The sequence below is a fragment of the Channa argus genome, chromosome 14 (genome assembly GCF_033026475.1).
Source record: "Channa argus isolate prfri chromosome 14, Channa argus male v1.0, whole genome shotgun sequence".
Taxonomy (NCBI): domain Eukaryota; kingdom Metazoa; phylum Chordata; class Actinopteri; order Anabantiformes; family Channidae; genus Channa; species Channa argus.
The window spans coordinates 9605683-9625927 of NC_090210.1; the positions used below are offsets into that span (position 1 = coordinate 9605683).

Genomic DNA, 20245 nt, shown 5'->3' on the forward strand with positions numbered 1-20245 from the left:
TGTTTGCGTGTTGCAGAAACGCATGGTGCCAGGTATTTTTCATGATAGTGATAAACTATTTCATTGCAAAAGTGATGGAGAGTTTGAGTGTAGAGAATCTGCAGCATGTTTTAATAGTATAAATCCAGTCAACCACATTTACGGCAGCTATTTTAACATGTTCAGGAAAAGCACAAATGTTGAGGGGATTTGTTCAATTGTTTCAAATGACAAGTGAGCCAGCATTCAGTGTACCATATACCGGTAGCCTGGATTTTATTTTTCCTGCTCTGCCCCTTCAAAATGTCTTCAGTGGAAAACATCTATCGAAACTAGATTGTTCAGTTAAAACAGAATAAGGAATTTTTGGCTAGATGTCAGCAACAGTTGTACAGTCCTGAAGACTTGTACAGCGATAACACCTGTGTAGGTGCAGAAGCATTTCACCAACAAGCCTCAAAGTAACGTGAGAAACTTTTAACTTGGACATTCAAGTCTTTGTACATAGAGCCCCAATGTTTTTTAATCTATCACAGAATGAATAAACAAATGAATACTTTGTGTCCTGCAGTTGATACAGAAAATACAATTTAGTGGTGTAATGTTAAGATATTTAATCTTCAGTTTGCCACTTCATATATTGACTTCACTACTTTTATTTCAGAACTTTACTTTTTGGTGTCTGATTATAAAATAGGACATTGATCCGCAAAGAAATTCTAATTAAATTGTTAAAAGCATGAACACCAATACATAGTATTAAGTAAATAAACTTACCAACTGCAACCTTAAAGTGATTTGACAAATCAGTTAGGATCTTGTAATATTTTCATTACCGTAAAATAAGCCATTCTGCGACATACTTGATACTTAGGACTTGACAGTATTCGTACATAGATACCGCTACCTAAATCATCCGAGCACTTCCTAAACTACCACAAAAAAAGTTAGATGTCTTCAAGTAAATTGCAGACAGTGACCTGTCAGAGCAGGAAAACCATGGCTGTAATCAACAACCTTAGTACGGTAGCCCATTGTTTTGCTTGATAACCCAACAGGTGTGAAGATGTATGGTACAGCAAAGCTGTGTATAAGTCAACACATCTGACTAACTTGAAAGAACAAGCCATGAATGTTTTAGTGCAAGGCCAAGTCTAATTCAGTTACATCAAGTTATGGATAACACTGGTTGAAAATAATTTATGATTTAATAATATGGCTGATAAGCTGAAGGAGTTTGTTAATGTAAACCAAGACAGGTTTGTGGTAAGAGTTTCATCTAAGCACATTGTACATGTCTTTGTATCTGCAAAATCTAAAATACAGGTTTAATTCCCTTTTCAGCACTAGCAAACCTTTAGCAAAAGAATGTTACAGCAAACAAAGATTTATCAAATAACTCTTTATTGAACTGTATAGTTTACATAAACACTAACAGGCATAGAAAAAAAAAAAGATACACATATTTACAACGGCAAACAAGTGTAACAACAAGGAAGTTTAGGGCGTTGATGAACCACTTCATGGAAACTGCTTTGTTTCTGGTTTATGGACTGAAAGAGAGAAGACTGGTTGGACTCGCAGCTTTACAAAGTTCACCTGACATTACAGACACAATTCTAACTGAAAACCTGAGTTTTAGGCTGCGATTTACTTTGTCTACACTAAAAATGGTTCAAAGCAGATTAAAGTTTTGTGGTCTGGTAGTAAAAGCAGTACCTTTTGACTTCACTATTAGCTTTGTCAACACCATTAGTGTGAGGGTTGTCCACAACATCTGTCTGGTCTCCATCCTGCTTCACCTTCTTAACGAGTCCTTCTTTTACAGGACTCTCCTCTGGTTTCCTCTGAAAGACAAATAAGTTCACTAATTACAGAAAGGTCAGTGCAATACAATTTTGTAATCAATGACATAACCACAAACCTCACCTTTTTCCTAACCAAGTGGGAAATGTCAGAGACTGGGGCTGAGGAGGGAATTTGGTTGGTTGTACTGACCCCATTGGTTGATGTGCCATTACTCTGTTTTTAAAAAGGAAGAAAGTAAAAAACCAATACTGGAAAAAAAAAAAAAAGCATATTTGGGTTTTCTATGCATGTCGAGAAGGTGCAACGTACATTTGAATTGGATGAGTCACTGTTCTGTGTCGAGGAACCAGGGAATGCAGAGGAAGTTGAGCCTCCATCCTGATGGTACATGAATAATTTGGTAAACATGGCTCAAATTTTTTTCCTACCAAAACTCATCTTTGAACTGCCAGTGACAGAAAAAGGAATCTGTAGTGGAATTGAATCTGCATTTCAAAAGGGATGAGTATGTATTCAGATACAGCCGAGCGTTTCAACTCCAGGTCTATGTTAACTTTTCGATATAATGAATGGGGACAAATGTGAAATTTGGGTATTCTATATAAAATATCTCAACATCCAAGTCTATTCCACTTTTTGCACCAAGACCCTTTTTTAACAATGGCCTGTCACATATTAAGACCTCTATCAATCCACATGGCCTCAGTGTCAACCTTTAGATGACACCAGTTGGGACCAAGGTAAAACAGTGCTAGCTAGCACAAAAGCATCTAGCAGTGAGCAATAAAACGTAAGCAAAGAAATTTCTTTTACCTAGTGTAGACTTGTCATTGTGTCCAAAGTATGTTCACTAGCTTCAGATATGTAATGAATTTTACTCAACTTATACATATACACATCATGCATACTGCACTCATAGAATTGTTCCCAAGTGCCTGAAATAATATTTCTGTACCCACTAGCGTTTATTATTTAGAAAATGGTGAAATCACAAACTATGTCTGGAGTTTGTAGAGACTCACCGGCACATCCTTCACAGCCTCAGCAGCGCTTGCCATTTTCAGTCCCTCTGTGGCATCTTCCACCTTCTCCTGAATCTCTGGGAGTAGAGCCTTGAGCTCCTCCATCTCCTTCCTCTCATCAGGTAGCGTGAGCCCCTCTGCCTTGTCTAGCACCTCTTGCAGTTTGTCTGACAGATAAGCGGATGTGTTAGAGATCTCATACCATGTGTTTCTACATTAGAAACACAGCTAATTAGACCACTGCTGGAAAGAGACTCAACCACCCCAACTGATAAAACAAAATGTTTTCTATCTAAGCCAACTCATTCTAGCAGCCAACTCTGCTTACCAAGCCGGCTCTTTATGACTGAGATAGAGTTGTTCAGCTCCTCAATGGCCTTGCTGTACTGAAGGTTCAAGCTGTAAGTCAGGCCGAGCTGGTAGTGAGTCTCAGCGAGCAGGCGGCTATCTGAGTCCAGGTATTTCTCCTGCAGCTTCAGACACTCCTGGAAATCCTCCAATGCCTGTGTGTAGTTTCCTGAGAAAGAGGCCGCAAATTATACAGCTTAACAAAGACATTTTCAATTATATTGAGGTTTTTATTCTTAGGGAGTTTATTTGAAACTATTGATCAGGCCAAAGTTAAATTAATTAAAACTGTTTTCTACAATTTAACCATTTATGGTTTAAAATGTGAGGACTCAGCATCATCAGATCCTGTGACTACAATAGGTACAAATCCACCACAACTAGTTCATTCTATCATACATTGAAAATATTGACTATTGCATGACTTGTTCTAAGTCATGACGTACAGTTTCACTGTGCAAAACTTTGACATTAGAATTATTGTTCATTTAGAGTTTGAGACAATCACACAACATGAAGCCTAAAGTAATTGCACAAATAAGCATAATTTAGCTGAACATCCAAAAATACGGATTTGAAAGTGATTTGGCAAGAGCAAACACCAACCATTTGATGGAATTTTTGGTACATTTCCTTCGTTAAAAAAAAAAAACAAACAAAAAAAACTGAATAATCAGATCCCTTTAAATTATGTTCTAAGAAACCAATTCAATCAAAAATCAAGACTTGAGGGATTTGTCAAGTACCTGATTCAGCAGAAACTTCACCCAGTTTTAGGTGGGTTTGAGCTGCCATCAGCTGATTCTCCTTTGTCTCTTTCCTTAGGAAAGAAATACACCGACTGTCAAATTCTTAATTCGGTAAACATTTCTCAATGGATAGCTGGGGGTTTCCATTACCTTTTGAAGATTACTTTGGCTACTTCCAACATCTCCCAAGCCAGCTGCAGATTACCCACTTCCTCATCATCACTGTCCTGAAAAGTCATTTAAAATCTGATTAATCATCTGCGTCATTTTGGTGGGTCCTTAAACAGACTGGTCAACTACCTTCTCAGCGGTGCCATCGCCCATGGCTTGTTCGTCTGTCTCCATTTCTTCTTCATCATTACCATCATCATCCTCCTCCTCGTCGTCATCTGGAAAAGGAGGATTGTTTATTGGGTAAAATGCCATTACTCAGTGCAGCGCTAAACGCTGTACTTAAAAAAAGGTGAAACAAAAAAGGGACAGTCACCATCCTCTTCTTTGTCTGCTGATTTTTCTTCCTTCTCTGCCTCCTTGCCATTTTCCATTTGGTATTCATTTCCATCAGATTTGCTTTCATTAACCTCAGACCTTTCTACATCAGTCATCTCGGCATCGTCGCTCTGCTCCTCGCCAACGCCGACCTTCTCGGCATCGTCGCTCTGCTCCTCGCCAACGCCGACCTTCTCGGCATCGTCGCTCTGCTCCTCGCCAACGCCGACCTTCTCGGCAGCGTCACTCTGCTCCTCGCCAACGCCGACCTTCTCGGCAGCGTCACTCTGCTCCTCGCCAACGCCGACCTTCTCGGCAGCGTCGCTCTGCTCCTCGCCAACGCCGACCTTCTCGGCAGCGTCGCTCTGCTCCTCGCCATCATCGCTCTGCTTCTCGCCATCCTTCCCCGCATCGTCTCTCTGCTTCTCGCCAGCCTTCCCTGGATCTTCTCTCTGCTTCTCTCCAGCCTTCCCTGGATCTTCTTTCTTCTCTGCCATGGCATCATACACCTGAACTCTCAGTTCATCTCTGGTCTTCTCTGTTGGAGAGTGCAGTTTAAGTAATATGAAAACTTAAAAAAAAAAATAATTTAGAAAAATTAACACAACAAGCAAATAATAATGGCTTAGTGTTTCAGTAGATATTATATAATTTCCTTACCATCAATGTTTTCTGTGCTCTCAACATTGGAGCTGTCAGGTTTTTCTTCATCCTCCTCTTCGGGGACTCCTTCGAGAGCATTTCCCAGCACAGAGTTCTCCATCCTAAAACAACTACTATTAGTTGGGTCTGCAGAATGACCAACACAATCCAACAATGGAGCAGAATAATAAATAAATAATACTGAGTCACATTTTCATAAAACTCTTTAAAATTAACAGGAAAGAACAAAATAATCTGTTGATCTCACCGTGCCAAATCCAGCAGTGCTTTGCCACACCAGAAGAAAGCGTCACCACATTCATCTGCTGTGTCCCCATATTTTTTAGCTCTGAAGTGGGGGGGGGAAAAAAATAAATAAAAAATGCAAGAGAGAGTGAGACCAGGGACCACAATGCTTTAGTTTAGACATGCAGGGTAAGTTGTGGACAACACATTTGAGTTAATTAAAACAAAGAGAATGCACCTGATCAAAAATTTAAAAAGTGCACCAGTTTCTGTATAATCAAATATTCAGTTATAAAATTATACAATTTTGCTAAAAAAAACAAAAACATGTTTTAACAGTCAATACAATCTCACCCAGCTTCAAAACAAAAGTGCAACCTTTGCACTAATAGACACACCTGTTAGAAATTGAATTTCAATTACAGACAGCTTTGCATCAAATTTCACTTGGTGAATCAAACTATGCAAGCTTACCTTTTACCTTTAAAGCTAACTTATGTTTTAGGGATAAGCAACTATACAGTTAATAATGGAGTTAATAATGAGATAATTTTGACTTCAATGCTTAGTTTTGTTTCAGACTTGCAACTCACAGCACGCCGCAGGCCTCCTGCAGGGCGCTCACCGCCTCCACCACCTTCCCCATCACCAGGTGTTTCTTGCCTGTGCCGATTAGCTTGTTGGCCTCCTCCATGTTACTTAACCTGGACAAAGACAACTATTAACCCACTCAACTCTTTCTTAAAAGCTACAGCGCTGACAGAGTCTTAATGTTAATGCAGTCTTTCCTAATGTATGTTACAAAACAGCATACATCAAACTAAGTAATGACATACCTTGACCCAGGGGAAAACTAGGAGTAAATGTTAAAAGTAGTGCCTGGTTGTTTAAAGCTTAGCTCGTGCAACACGCCGGCCACACAAACTGCTCTGTTGTTTCAATTGGCGCGAAATTATCCCTGCCCCTTCCGGTCAATATCCGGGTTAGGAAACCAGCGCGGGAAACTTTTTAAAGCCACAGAACCTGTCTCAAGTACCAGTAGTACTTCCTCTGTTACTGCTACTACTTCTACTGTTATTGTTGTTTTTTTGTTTTTTTTTGTTGTTGTTGTTGTTGTTGTTGTTGTTGTTGCTACTACCCCTACAATTATTACTACTATTAATTGTAATAGTATTACTGTAGAAATGCTTTGTTACGAATATAACTACCTATAACTTTCAAAATATTACCCAAATTAAAAGTACAAAAGTATTAGCTAAATATACTTCAAAGTACCTAAAACGTAGTTATCATTCAAAATTGTTTATTTCACATAAATAAATATGATATAATTGATGTCATTTTCACTTTAATGCTGTGGATGTTATCAATAGAGCTTGATAAACAAATGATTTGATCAATCTAATAATTGCAATGTAAATTATTTTATGTACTGCTGGGGACTTGCAAATTTAATAATGTGCTGAATAGAATATTATAATTGAACTGTTATTTGTGTAAGAATCTAAAATCTAATCTGATTCTAACTAGTAACTAAATTGTGTTGCTGTATTTAGTTAAATAAAAGTAGTGGTGTAAAAGTAAGGTATTTGCTTAAGAGATGTAGTGAATTTAAGGAATAAAGTAGTGGAAAATACTCGAGTGAAGAGGAAATATCTTAAGATTTTTACATAGATAATTTACACTACTCACTAATCAGTACTGCTGTACCACCTAAAATGTAGAAACACATACCAAACACAGAAAAACTTGTTTGTCCTATACTTATTATACTACTTTACATATAACAACTACTACTGCTCCTTTTACTGCCTTTACTATAAATTCTATTAGTACAATTACTAAGACTGATATCAACTATACTAAAATATGTAATGCAACCATACATAAATGAGCACTGTAAGTTCTTATAAGTAATAGCTCTGATTATAGAAGGTAATTTTCATGCCGTATACGCTTATATCATGTTATGTCAGTTGTACTTTTTTGTTGCTGTTTGTTATTCAAGACACATAATTATTAACAGATAAAGGCTTCACAATCAGAAGTAAATCAATAGAAAAACATAAGGAACAATGTCATAGTGAAACAAAAACAAACTTTGGTTAAGGGATAAAAACTGCTGTAATTACATACAAAAAACATGGAGACAATTATTTATATTACTGAGAAAAAAGAGGTACCGCATAAGAGTTAAAGAGGAATATCCTCACATAAGAGGTGTAAGGATCATTCATATAAATGCTGAGTAAATTAAATGTTAATTAGATAATATCACAATGGTTTGGTTACAGATATATTATGTATACCTATATATAGGTCTATTTTTAACTATTGTTTTATTTTTTATTATTAACATAATATCTTTTTTATTTATATTTATGTACACTGTGGGTCTCTATAACTGGTACTACATACAGTTTTTATTAAAGCTGTTTATAAGCAGAGCTTTTAACCATACCTGGTAAAATGTAAATGGTGTTGTCAGGTTTCCGTCTGTATGTGCATGTGAGTACATGCTGCGTTCATGTCCTACTGTGAGGGACATGGATTATTCAGGTCCCCTTTGTGATCCTCCTGCTGCCTCCATAGTGTTGCTGCATTGTCAACACAAGTCTGGACCTGATACCTAATCAACATCATACTGGGACAAGCCTTCTTAAGTCCCCCCATACTGTCATCACTGCTTCAACAGTAAAATCTAACTACACCACACTCAGTCTAGTTTACTTTACTGAGCAGCATCAGCATAGTAGTCAGCATAGAGTAGAAATAATTTGGGAGAATTCATTTTAGATAAAGCTAAACTACTAACAGAGAACTGATAAAGGCTCTACAGGATGTTTTTCACAGTTTGCCAAGGACATACACACTGACATCTGTATGTACTTCATGTCCTGTAAATGGTTTTTTTTATGTCTAATATATAGTTCTTCTATGGAAAGCACCTAACAATATTACTTCACAACATTCACCTATTCTTACACTCGTGTTGTTGAAGGCTACTGCCTTCATTACTATATATTATAACTATTTTAGGAGCAACTTCAGAGCGGGGTGCAGAGTATTGCCCAGGGACACTTCCACATGTAGCCAGGAAGAACCAGGATGACTACTCTACCAATTGAGTTACATCCTGGTTGAATGTGATCAGGATGTTGGACACACAAGTGGTCTTTAAGCATCCCGTTGCTAAGGAATCAGCAGTGCATCAGATGCACTAATTATAGGCGTGTTGTGACACAGGAGAGAAACGACTGGCTGTGCTTGATCACTAGCCCACCGTGATTCTATTAAAACAAGGTTATTGTGTGTCCCTCTCTTATCTGGGCTTTGATGCAGTGCCCATGGCAACAGCATGCAGAGACACCTGTAGAGAAAGGAGGCACAGGGGACGTTTGAGCAGATAACAAATCCTATCTGCCCAGGTGAACTAATATTCTCTGAAAGACATTGCAAGTTTAAAATTTGTTGCATTTAATTTCCTGAAATAACCAGTTTCACATCTGAACCCAGATATTTGATTGTATTTAGTTTTAAATTGTACTTATAGCAACCAGTTCTCCATTAGGGTCACTAAAGGTCACTAAAAGGAATATTCAATTTTGTTGACTAAGTCTGCCTTCAGATCCAGTTTGACATAAAACTCTTGCCAATAACAACAAAATAATTTGAGATACACTGAGTGTGCAGTGTATGTGTATCTGGGATATCAGCTTTACTGCACTGTTTCTGTCATACACAAGCGTTGTTGTCACATGAATGGGTTTACATAGTCATTAAAGATGAGGGATATATAACAAATGCACATGATAGACCATTCCAGCAAAACCATCGTGTGTTGACTTGTGTCAACAAAGGTTATTTGGTGATTCATGAAAGCCAGCACACATTTGTGTGTGTAAAACCAAATTAAACAAGCCGGTTTTCACACATTAAACACATTATTAACAATTATCTTATATTATCTTATATTGAAAGTGCTGATGGTGTGAAAAATCATAGACAAAGGGTGCTGTCCCTCAGCCTAGTCTTTAGGTAAATATAGCTGTGGGTTGGAGGAAATGAGAGTGAAAAATGCCTTCTGTAGCCAACAGGATAAGTACGAGATGTTGCAACAGGACACCACCCCATGCATCACATCCTGCTGTAAATACATAATTGTTTGACATTACGGGAATCATGGAGGGGTGTGAAGAGCCATCAAATCACCTTACGGAATCAAATGTTTTCATTTGCAATTGTCGGAAACATAGTGTAAACAAAATAGTTTCTGAGAACTACTGTTTTTACACTTTGGAAATTAGTTTGCTTGAGATATGGCTATTGCAATGCAAAAACACTAACATAGAATATTTGGCCGTATTTAGCGTTGTATTGCCATGTCTGATGAGAGTCAATTAATGACAGAAAGATATACATACTGAAGTGACAAACCAGTTGGAACTCCCTGGTTGAAACACTATTACACAAAGCAGACTTCATGACAGACATGGTAGTTAGTGCTAGTTATCTCTCAATGTAAAGGTTGCTTAATAAATCACTGATAAACCATTATATGCTTGAAACAAAGAGCAGTGATTGTAGTGGCAATGCCGAGGTGCTGTTAAATGCCTGTTCATGATGACAATAGATTTGCTGCATATCCTGAAACAGACTGAATTATAAGGAAATCTAATGACTCTGAGATACCGGCATGGCAGTCAAGATGAATAAATAATGAATGAATCAAAACTGGCAGTAGACACTCTTAACTAGTTTAGATGAATGATATATATGTCACATGAACTTCAGAGACTATTCATAAGATCATCATAAGACTTGACTTAAAATTGGAAAATATTTCCGGGAGGTATCTTTTTCTGTCTACTCCCCGCCCTCCTGAAAAGAGTCTAAATATTTTCAGAAAAATGATAAGGAAATCTGCAGAGTCATGCTGTGTAGTGGGTTTCTGATACCGAAGCGCTGTACTCAAGGTTGGGTATTATCGCGTTTATCAATCGTATCGCGAGAACTGAGCCCTAATATAAATTTACCCACCGAACGCTAAAATTCTTCTTGCACACTCGTCTACTCTGTCGGTTGGTTAGGTGCGATCAAAACTGAGGTATGTGCAACGAAACCCGTTTAATTCTGTTTTTCTCTTTGTTTTTAAAATCTTAATTTACTCTTTGTTTTTGTGATGTGTCTTGTTCGTGTTATGCACAGATGTATTTCAGTTACGCGGCTCTGGCTGAAGTCACCGTTCAACAAGTGTTTTTTTTCCCCTTAAATTTACGTCAGTGCTGTTCATTGTGAAAAACCGATGTTTTTCGGTATTTGAAAGTTTTTTTTGTTTTTGTTTTGTTTGTTTTTAAGGTTTTGTTCACTTTGTTTTAAGTGATGTTTTTTTGTTGTACCACCAACAGATAGGAACTTTAGTTTGCTATGAAGTGTCAACAGTAACTTATTTGGGCGTTATGTTAGCTAATGGAATTTGCCACAACGCACAGAGGCGAAATAATTTCAGCTCGACCAACGTCTTCAGGTGGACAAATTCCCAATAATGTCCCAGTTTTTGTAACAAAAGTGAAATTCTGAAAATTGGAGCAGCTAGGTATCCATTTGCGGAAACACTTAAAACTGAGAGAAGACGTGAAAATGGTTCTGGGTTTCAATTGTTGCCAGTTGAAGCAGCAGTGAAAATGCTGAGTGCTTAAATAAAATCTGTATAAAAATATGTATAGATATTTATATATGCAATTTTTGTCCCTCTTGTCTCTGCCGGATTAATACATTGCAGTGTGATTATATATGATAATAATTTTTCTCTCAGATTATGACATGGTTTGTGTCCAAACTTTACATTCCTAATTTCTGGGGCAGCAACTAATAATTTTAAATTTTTTTTCCCTTGTGCGACCTTAAAAATGTTAAGGAATGGTTAACATTGCATGACAAATTCTCCAAAGTGATGTGAACAGATTTTGTTGGGTCTGACCTACAGACAAAAAGTAAACAGTTTACTACCATGTAAAACAAGGATGAGCTACAAATACCTCAACGGTATAAGCTAGCACATGGGAATGTTTGGTATTATGCATCAACATTTTTTTTTTAACAATTTATCATTTTCTTTTGATGTAAATAAAATCTTCAACGCTTGCAATGTAAAGTTGTGATTTTTAGAAAATGTGGCGTAATACATAAACTGTTTTCTTTCTGTGTTTCAGTTGGATTGAATATGGCTGCAGGCAATGCACATATTGGAAAGCTGGCCCCAGACTTCACAGCTAAAGCGGTGATGCCAGACGGACAGTTCAAAGACTTGAAGCTGTCTGACTACAGAGGTACGGCTCAATAAATGTCTCATTTTTGGTTGGGTGGACGACATGCTTTGATCCCACTCTCTTGTGGACCTGCTTTCTTATTCATCAATGTTTTTAATGCACATTCATTTACACTACTGAAGGCAGGAATTAATAAAATTCAGTTTATTATATCTTACCAATTTACGATGCATTGTAACAAGACAAACTCAATGCCCTTTTTTGTTTTTGCCTTTTGTTTAGGGAAATATGTAGTCTTCTTCTTCTATCCCCTGGACTTCACTTTTGTTTGTCCAACTGAGATCATCGCTTTCAGTGATGCTGCTGATGAATTCAGGAAGATCGGCTGTGAGGTTATCGCTGCCTCTGTTGACTCCCACTTCTCCCATTTTGCATGGTAGTTACGGTGCATTATACTCTAAAACAGACAACTTCTGCAAATTTGTGACATTACAATTGTGTTAAAGGGTCAACACGCCACGTAAACATGGCGGCTTGGGCACCATGAAGATTCCCCTGGTATCCGACACGCGACGCACCATCTCTACAGATTATGGTGTACTGAAAGAAGATGAGGGCATTGCATACAGGTGGGTTTCCCGATGTAAAGCTCTAAAAAAAAATTTTAAATGTGGATTCGGATAAGTGAAGCTGCTTTAGTTTCTCTTCCTTATTTTTCCAGGAAGGGATACTACCATTTTTGACATTCAGTGAATACGAACACTGACCCTAACCCACTTTTAATATTTACAGGCAGTGATTGTAGAATACAGTATTTAGAGCCTTCACTTACTACATTCTGTTTTGAGCTGGTCCTTGGGCCGGTTTGCTGTCAAACTACATTGGACATTTATTATTGTTTGACCACACTGGAAAACTAAAGTTTGCTGACTGTTTTGACTGGAATTGTTATAATTTCAGTCTTTCTAGGAAAACCATAGCATTTAGTTATTCCTCCTAAAGTTTCAACAAATATTTGTATAACAAATTACAAGATGGAGAAGTAAAATGGCAACTCTCCCTACCTTAGGTGTTCAGTCACAGCTGTCTGAATGTCAAATTGATGTTTTCAAGATGTAATAGAAAAGGGATTGGCAAAGACACTTTGTCTCACATCAGAATGGTGTAGAGGGAGGTCCAATCAACTGATATGTATTTTGGACAGACTCTTAATCCCCCTTCAGGTCTTATAAACAATTATTCAGGCTTAATAGCCATTTTTTTTTCACTTTCACAGGGGTCTGTTTATCATTGATGACAAGGGCATCCTGAGGCAGATTACTATCAATGACCTCCCGGTTGGACGGTCCATTGAGGAGACCTTGCGTTTGGTCCAAGCCTTTCAGTTCACCGACAAGCACGGAGAAGGTTAGTCACTGCTGCAGCTCTGTGGCACTATAATGCTGACTATTGTTGTATACAACAATGTTTACGAAAGGTCAACATACAATGGCTTGAATTGTGTATTACTGTGAATAATGTAGTAAAAATTTTAATCTTTATCTCAATGACCCAGTTAGGTTGAAATTTTTAATTTTAAAACCCCTTCACCTCTAATCACACATTACATAATTTTAAATTGCCCTTGGCTGTTTGTAAAGAATCTTTGTTGCACAAGGTAAAGGGGCCAAAGATCATTAAGGTCTATTTAAATTCAAAGGTTGGAGCTCTTATCAGTGCAGAGGTTCACATAAATTTTACAAGTTGGAAAATAATTAGACTTGAAGTAGAGCAATAAATTGAGCATAGTCTGACACAGAATTGTAGTATCAAACCAAACCACTGACAGTATGCAAAGCAGTAGAGGTTATACAACCTATGTTTGTCTTATTGGCATATACCTTTACTGTTCTATCTTGTGAACAAAGACTAATTACAGGCCTATCTTTTCAGTTTGCCCAGCTGGCTGGAAACCTGGAAGTGACACCATTAAACCTGATGTCCAGAAGAGTAAAGACTTCTTCTCCAAGCAGCACTAATCCCAAACCCAGATTTGCCTGCTGTAGGAGATCTCATTTTGAGATTACATTTCCAGAAAACAATATTTAAGTCAGTAGCTGCATGTGGAGGAGTGGTTAGGAGACATTTGAGGTTCAGTCAACATACTATTTTTGTGCTGTTGTCTGTAAAGTAAATGGCATCCTAGTGACCCAAATATACAATTGGGTAATTCTGTTGTTTCAGTGTATGTTCACCCATGATGCTGAGCTAATTCTACTTGGTATGTGATGTTTTTTTTTAAAATCACAAAATACCTTACAAACATGTTTATTGGCATGAAATCACAAAACCATTGTGCTTAATGTTGTACTTTAAAAAAAAAATTTGAACAAATATTCTTTCAACTTAATAAAGAATACAATAATGTAAACTTCAACCTCATCTTTCTAAAAAAAAACGAAAAAAAAAAAACTGGCATAATTTTAATGCAGATTTCGCTTACAATCTTCATTGTATAATAGAAATTTGGCCTCGGCATAGTGCCTCCTGCTAGGAGGACATTAGCCAAAAAACCTTCAGAAGTGTTTTTCTATCAGGGTGAATATTCAGGGCTGTGTCCTTGAAGGTGAAATAGAATCTGGGTGCTATTTTATGCATTGTTGCTCTATGACCTGGGTTAGTCGTACATGTAATAAAAACAGTAATGTTAGTAATTACAACAATGTGGAGCTGATATGTGGGCAGCTAAGCGGTGGCACGCGAAAGCGCCATATGCTTTTTATTTTTTATTTTTTTGGAGTTCAACATACTTGGATTGGTTGTATGCCTAAACCCATTGAGAGTTAAATACCAGCCCACCTCCGAGTAACTAATATATTGTGATATGGTCTTAGATTAAAAATATCTTTCGATAGGAATGTGTCGTCAGTAACAACAATTCCGTGACCAACCTGGATTATTAAACATTTGGCGTTAAATCAGTTCCTCGTGTTTGTGTTCGTTAGCATTAGCCAAGTCAGCCAACGTTAGCTAACTCTCGGCTACAGGGAAATGGCAGCTAGGAAGAATGACAAGAGAAAGAGCGGGGAAGAAAAAACAGAGGTTTGACCGCAACATATACTACAATTGTTTTTTTTAAATGGTTATTTACCCAACGTGTTTTATTCTTAACAGTCAATCTTATGTCTCTGCTCTGAGAAGAGTTTCATTTGGCCACAGTTAGCTTTATGCATTGCATCATCGTGTGGCCATGAAGTCAAATGTACGTTAGCTGAGATGTTGTTTCCATGTTAAAGTGGACGGGATTGTTTCTAAACTCCCTAAAAACCAAGCAGGAGTCGCTCGTCTTTGTCAAACGGATGATGGCTGTGGCAGTCTCCTCCATCACCTATCTGAGAGGGATTTTTCCTGAGGATGCCTATAGATCCAGATATCTGGAAGGTCAACACAAATTTCTACAAACATTTTAAAAGTGCATCACAGACATAGAGGGTTAGGGGAAATTGGTGATCTTCACTATACCACAACCTGTTTCACCTATTAAAAACAGTTACTTTCATATCCTAATTCTACAGCTTTTAGAAACTCATAATACATACTAGAGAAAATTGTAAAACGGGGTAAAATAACTTCTCAAAACTGTTTTACATTAGTCTCCCTATAAATGTTTTTGTCATTTGTTGTTTCCTGCTTTACCAGATTTGTGTATCAAAGTTTTGCGTGAAGACTGCAACACCCCTGGTGCCAGCAAAATTGTGAAATGGTAATTACAACATATCTGTCTTAGTGCTACCAGAATGTACAGTTGCAGTATAGTTTTCTGGCCACAGTAGCAGACACATTGTTAAAATGGAGAATCTGCCATAATAAGCAGCACTTGGTGGCTGAAGGTAATTCCTTCCGTAACTATGTTTGCATCCTATACAATCTTGGTTGTTTCAGGATGATGGGCTGCTTTGATGCATTGGAGAAGCAGTATGTAAGTTAATGCACACAGAGATATTTTTTTGTATTTCATCTCATTGGGCATTTTCATCGACGCAGGCACCATTTTTACTGTTGTCTAATGCCGTCTTTTACCAGCTTCAGATTGTGTTCATTGGGGTGAGTAAACTAAGTCAATACATTAGCTTCTTACGAAGACCAAAAAAATTGTCTGCACTTACTCTACACTATATTGTTAAAATCAAATTTAGGTCTACACCAATCCAGATGCACCTAATGTAAGTTACTCTCTTACTCTCTAATGTAAGTTCTCTTACTAAATAAATAAGTTACGAATATTAAAATGATGTAATTTTAACACATTTAGCCACATTACTGAAATCATAATGACATCACCATTCAGAACACATTTTTTTTCTCTCTTTGCAGTGCATTATTGAGTCCTATCAGTTTAAATTCAGATACACTCGGAAGGGACCAGAGATGGACATAGTCAGGTTGGGTTGGACATAGTTTTTTTGCATTTGTCACATACTGTATATAAAGCCTCCACAAGTCAGTTGATAGTTATATAACCTATAACCTCAGGAACAATGATGTGGCGATGCAGGTGGTATTGGAAGACACTAAGAGAGCCTCTGTGCTGCTCATCAGGAAGCTCTTTCTGCTTATGCAGAACCTGGATGGCCTTCCCAACAATGTCTACCTCACCATGAAGCTCTACTATTACGACGAAAGTAAGACACGTAAGAATAAATTAAGAATTTGGTTTGCAAGTTAGAACATCTCATTCTTTTTCTTTTTTTCAAAGTCACCCCTGCTGACTACCAACCACCAGGCTTCAAGGAGGGTGAATGTGACAGCCTGTGGTTTGAAGGCATGGCTGTGCACTTCAAAGTGGGCGAGGTGCAGACAGCCTTCCACAGCTTGGGAGTGTGTGTGTCGGCTGAACAAGGCAGACTAGAGAAACTTCAGGAGGGGAACCACCTGAGGGAGATAAAGCAGGTATCTCAAAGAAATCCTCCAGCAAAGGAAATGGTCAAGGTGGGCTCAGAAATAATCATCAAAATCTTAGATTTTAGATTTGTAATATTCCGACAACATAGATTTTCAATTTTATGCACATATAGTATTGTTTTCTGTCATTATAAACACCTTTTTACAGGATCCTCAAAAGAAAATATATGAGGAAGATAATCTACCTTCTGAAGATGGTATGTCTTCATGCTTCTTCTATCTCATAATTTAAATTAGTCAGGTTTACAATGTTTACTTTCCTTTAAACAGAATCTGCACAGTTCAAGAAACCCAAGAGACCTGTGGCAAAGGTATAATGTTGTATACGAGTTATAGTAATTTAAAAAAATTGCATATTAGAGGTTCTGATTAATTGCAGTCGGGTTTAATGCAACTGGACGAGTGATTATATTTGCCTATATTTTAGAGACACACAGTTGGCAAAAAAATGGGGAGGAAGAAAAGACGAATTTAGCTAACAAGTGCTCAGGCAGCGATGAAAACACAAGTGTGAAAAGCTTCCTCGTTTTATTTTGGTATTCACAAACAAAGCCTTTGTTATGTAACAATTTCTGTTTTATCATCTCTGCCCGTAAAGACAAAATGTTGCAGTCACGGTTCTTATTTAAACATTGTACAAAGTGTGTACATGAAGTGCACATTCTAGCAGTATTAAATCCATACATTGTTCAAAAGTAGTTTCCCTTGTGTATATAAAAATATGTTAATGTGCATTGTTCAAGAAATAAAGCTTAATAGTAAATTATTTTGTTGTTCAAAAAGTGAAATTTTTATTTGATACATGACAAATGAACCGCTGCATGAACTGAACTGCTGCAGGGGAACTCACGAATCCCAAAATCTAAATAATCTGTTCTCAAGTAGCTAAAAACCATCAATGCTTATCTAAAATTAGTCTTTTGGCACAGTCAAGGAATTTATTTTAGTGTGTTTCCAAATAAAGCTACAATATGCAACTTAAACCACTAACCACTCAATAAGTCAGGCCTACAGGATGCTCTGACAGTACCAAGATTTGTAACCTATTTCTATTACAACCTTAGAGATGTTTTTTCATCTGTAATAATACATTGTCATTATTCAGTTTAACTACCACAGTCATTTGTAAAGCATCCCCCATTTACACAAACATGGTATTCAGCTGAGAGTACATGTATTCAACACTCAGCTGGTTTCATTCAATGGTTCTTCCGCCCCATACGTGGTAAATGTAAGCATCAGAAGTTTACTTCCACTTCTATCTAAAAATAAAGAAGTAATTCCCACAGAAATGAGATTAGGAGCTGGTATTGTATTACACTTTGCAAGCCAGAAAGAAATCCTAGTTTTAGTCATATTACCTACACAATTCAAGCCTATGTTGAAAATTATTGATATATAATAGAATTGTTACAGTTTACTATGAACTTTAATAAGCGCAATCTCTGTCTTTGCAAATGGAAAACAGTTCCACTATAGTGATTTTAAGGAGTCTAAAATTATGTGAAAAATTATTCGCCAGTGATGTTTGGCTCCTGGCCTCCATGAAAACAAGCAGACTGTACCTGACATTTTGTAGTTGGTGATGATACAGGAACCAGCTTTGGGATGTTTGGCCACCCAATTGGCTTGACATCCTTACAAACAAAACAAGGAGTTAAACAAATTCTTAATTAAATTGCACTTTCATTTTCTAGGGTATCTTTTAATTAACTGTATTTTTAACAAACCCTCTACAGACACTCAAACTAAAAATGAATTACCTTTACTCAATTTTAGTGTCTGTCAGTCTGCAACCTTGACAAGCATAACTGCTTGTGCTGTGGACCTATTATTGTCCAAAAACAGTAAAAAACATCAGACACACAACTCATTCAAATCTGCGTAGGCAAGAGCTAAAAAATAAATAAATTCTGTATAAAATGTTAGAAGAGCCTGAAGTAATCAAATTCGTCTGCTGTGTAAGACCACTGTAAAAGGTTAAAGTGATTCTGAACATTTAAGACAACATTGTTAACAATGTGTAAACCACACAGTCTGAAATGAAGAAACATGTCACCACTTGAGAGGTTTGTGTGTGTGATTTGTTATTGTTTCAGACATTTATGGCACAGACAAATAAGCTAATCCAGTTTCCAGACAGTATTTGTCAGGGAAATTCATTGTTGTTCTAGTGCCTCTATAGAGATTGTTAAAAACACAATAATTTATAAATGATCCCTTAAAATATCAAAGAAATAACATTTTGGTTTTGTGAAATTCTGCAATAGCCTGTGTACATAGTTCTACTGACCTGGGATATTACTTAACCTGCTGCTTACTTTGTCGCTTTTGGCCTAAATCTAGATTCTTTTATAATGTATACCGGTATAAAAAAACACATTATTGGACAACGACCTTCCTTCTAGATATCCCAAGAAAATGTTTGGATACACCAAAATACAAATGTTAATGTGTTGAGTGTCTTCTTGAGAAACAGATGCCTCACTGCTCCTAAATTGGCTGCATTGTTAAATAAAAAAATAAAGAAACCAGTGTGCAAAGACATTGTACAAAGGAGACTCAGGGCAGCTGGCCCCATAGGCAGAGCTGCCAAAAAAACCCTACTAAGTTTGGAAAATTTCAAAAAGATGTTGCAGTGGGCCAAAATGCACAAACAGTGGACATTAGATTACTGGAAGAAAGTCTAGTGGACTGATGGACGGAGAGGTGTTTGTTTCTAAGCGAAGAACCAACAAAGTAATATTCACCTCTGAGTTTGGGCTCATATGAAACAAAAAGCTTCACTCCCACATAACACTCTAGCTCCCTAGTAAACGTACATTTTACCTCAAAGTCCAAATTTTAGTTGCTACACAAAAACCTGCTCACATGCTGTTTTGAAAAGGTGAAATAAATGACTATACTGTAATGAGAGGCATTTGTCCACGGACCACAGGGTCAGTGGTCCGATCCCTGGTCCCAGCCACTTCTCAAAATGTCCTTGGGGAAGACCATAAACCACAAGTTGCTCCTGGTGGGCCAGGTGAGCACCTCACATGGCAGCCTCCTCCATCAGTGTGTGAGTGAATGGGTGAATGAGTGAATGGGTGAATGAGAACAGCAACATTGTAAAGCACTTTGGAGAAAAGCTCTATATAACCAGCCATTTAATGGAGTATTTGCCTAATTAACAAAGGTAAACTGGCCTTGAGATAGTAAATTGGTGAAAAGAGTTCCCCTGTCTGTGTTCTCCATGTCAGTCTCGTTAAAAATGAACACATATTTCCCCCCAAACAGGTGGCATCTCCATAACCTGTAGATCAAAGTTACGAGGAAGAATATCCATTTGTGATGCTGATCTCATAACATACAACAATAGAAAAAACAACTAAAAATCAACATCTCAACAAACTTTGCTAAATAAAAATTCTATTCATTATATTAACTAATGAATTAATGGCAATGTCAGGGCTTTTTTTTTTTTCCCCAACAAATAAGGTGAGAATTGTGTGAAGAGACATACTTATGATCACCAGGACAAGGCTGCTTAAATTATGTTGCTGTAGTGCCATCTGTTGGTGAAATGTCTTTACAGTTTTCAGAATTGCTCTGGGAAATTATGCTAAAGTCAATTGCACAATTGCTTTCCCCTTTTTTATTTCTCTTAAAGAAAGAAATAATAGGAAGATTCTCATACTACAGGCTAAAACTAGTGCTGATTTCTGGGCAGCTAACTGGATGGGCTAATTTAAAGTACCAATGCAGAAAC

The 20245-nt window shown here is 37.3% G+C and overlaps 3 protein-coding genes across 8 annotated transcripts; 2 read left to right on the forward strand and 1 right to left on the reverse strand.

The window, feature by feature from the left end:
• Positions 1-1366: 1366 nt before the first annotated feature.
• LOC137098064 (histone-binding protein N1/N2-like) lies at positions 1367-6519 on the reverse strand. Of its 2 annotated transcripts, XM_067473833.1 has the most exons (14): positions 6121-6517; positions 5878-5988; positions 5307-5387; positions 5057-5160; positions 4395-4934; positions 4208-4296; positions 4058-4134; positions 3905-3978; positions 3139-3327; positions 2811-2977; positions 2098-2166; positions 1909-2001; positions 1699-1826; positions 1367-1532 (listed from the first exon to the last, which is right to left on the reverse strand). In XM_067473833.1, exons 2-14 carry the CDS (start codon positions 5976-5978, stop codon positions 1526-1528), a joined length of 1719 nt encoding a protein of 572 aa, XP_067329934.1. In that variant the 5' UTR covers positions 5979-5988; positions 6121-6517; the 3' UTR covers positions 1367-1525. The 2 variants fall into 2 exon arrangements, with proteins under 2 accessions (XP_067329934.1, XP_067329933.1); XM_067473832.1 differs by having other exon boundaries at positions 1367-1826; positions 6121-6519.
• A 3713-nt stretch (positions 6520-10232) lies between these two features.
• Positions 10233-13963, forward strand: prdx1 (peroxiredoxin 1). Its single transcript, XM_067475064.1, has 6 exons — positions 10233-10391; positions 11497-11613; positions 11836-11989; positions 12060-12182; positions 12830-12960; positions 13486-13963. The coding sequence occupies exons 2-6, from the start codon at positions 11508-11510 to the stop codon at positions 13569-13571; spliced, it is 600 nt and encodes a 199-aa protein (XP_067331165.1). The 5' UTR covers positions 10233-10391; positions 11497-11507; the 3' UTR covers positions 13572-13963.
• Positions 13964-14108: 145 nt separating this feature from the next.
• zte38 (zebrafish testis-expressed 38) lies at positions 14109-18555 on the forward strand. 5 transcript variants are annotated; one of them, XM_067475061.1, is made up of 11 exons: positions 14109-14973; positions 15232-15295; positions 15475-15511; positions 15616-15636; positions 15729-15755; positions 15907-15974; positions 16066-16214; positions 16289-16521; positions 16643-16691; positions 16765-16805; positions 16922-17496. In XM_067475061.1, exons 1-11 carry the CDS (start codon positions 14820-14822, stop codon positions 16967-16969), a joined length of 891 nt encoding a protein of 296 aa, XP_067331162.1. In that variant the 5' UTR covers positions 14109-14819; the 3' UTR covers positions 16970-17496. The 5 variants fall into 5 exon arrangements, 4 of the variants coding, with proteins under 4 accessions (XP_067331162.1, XP_067331161.1, XP_067331160.1 ...); XR_010910626.1 differs by having other exon boundaries at positions 16289-16691; positions 16922-18555; XM_067475060.1 differs by having other exon boundaries at positions 16289-16691; positions 16765-18549.
• The last annotated feature ends 1690 nt before the right edge of the window (positions 18556-20245 follow it).

Coding starts and splice junctions, on each gene's coding strand:
- LOC137098064 (XM_067473832.1), bottom strand. CDS start 5,978: ATGGAGGAGGCCAACAAGCTAATCGGCACAGGCAAGAAACACCTGGTG. Junction 5,161..5,306: donor GCACTGCTGGATTTGGCACG/GTGAGATCAACA, acceptor TAGTTGTTTTAG/GATGGAGAACTCTGTGCTGG. Junction 2,167..2,810: donor AGGCTGTGAAGGATGTGCCG/GTGAGTCTCTAC, acceptor ATGTACCATCAG/GATGGAGGCTCAACTTCCTC.
- prdx1 (XM_067475064.1), top strand. CDS start 11,508: ATGGCTGCAGGCAATGCACATATTGGAAAGCTGGCCCCAGACTTCACA. Junction 11,614..11,835: donor GAAGCTGTCTGACTACAGAG/GTACGGCTCAAT, acceptor CCTTTTGTTTAG/GGAAATATGTAGTCTTCTTC. Junction 12,183..12,829: donor GATGAGGGCATTGCATACAG/GTGGGTTTCCCG, acceptor TCACTTTCACAG/GGGTCTGTTTATCATTGATG.
- zte38 (XM_067475060.1), top strand. CDS start 14,820: ATGTTAAAGTGGACGGGATTGTTTCTAAACTCCCTAAAAACCAAGCAG. Junction 14,974..15,231: donor TAGATCCAGATATCTGGAAG/GTCAACACAAAT, acceptor CTGCTTTACCAG/ATTTGTGTATCAAAGTTTTG. Junction 15,296..15,474: donor GCCAGCAAAATTGTGAAATG/GTAATTACAACA, acceptor TGGTTGTTTCAG/GATGATGGGCTGCTTTGATG.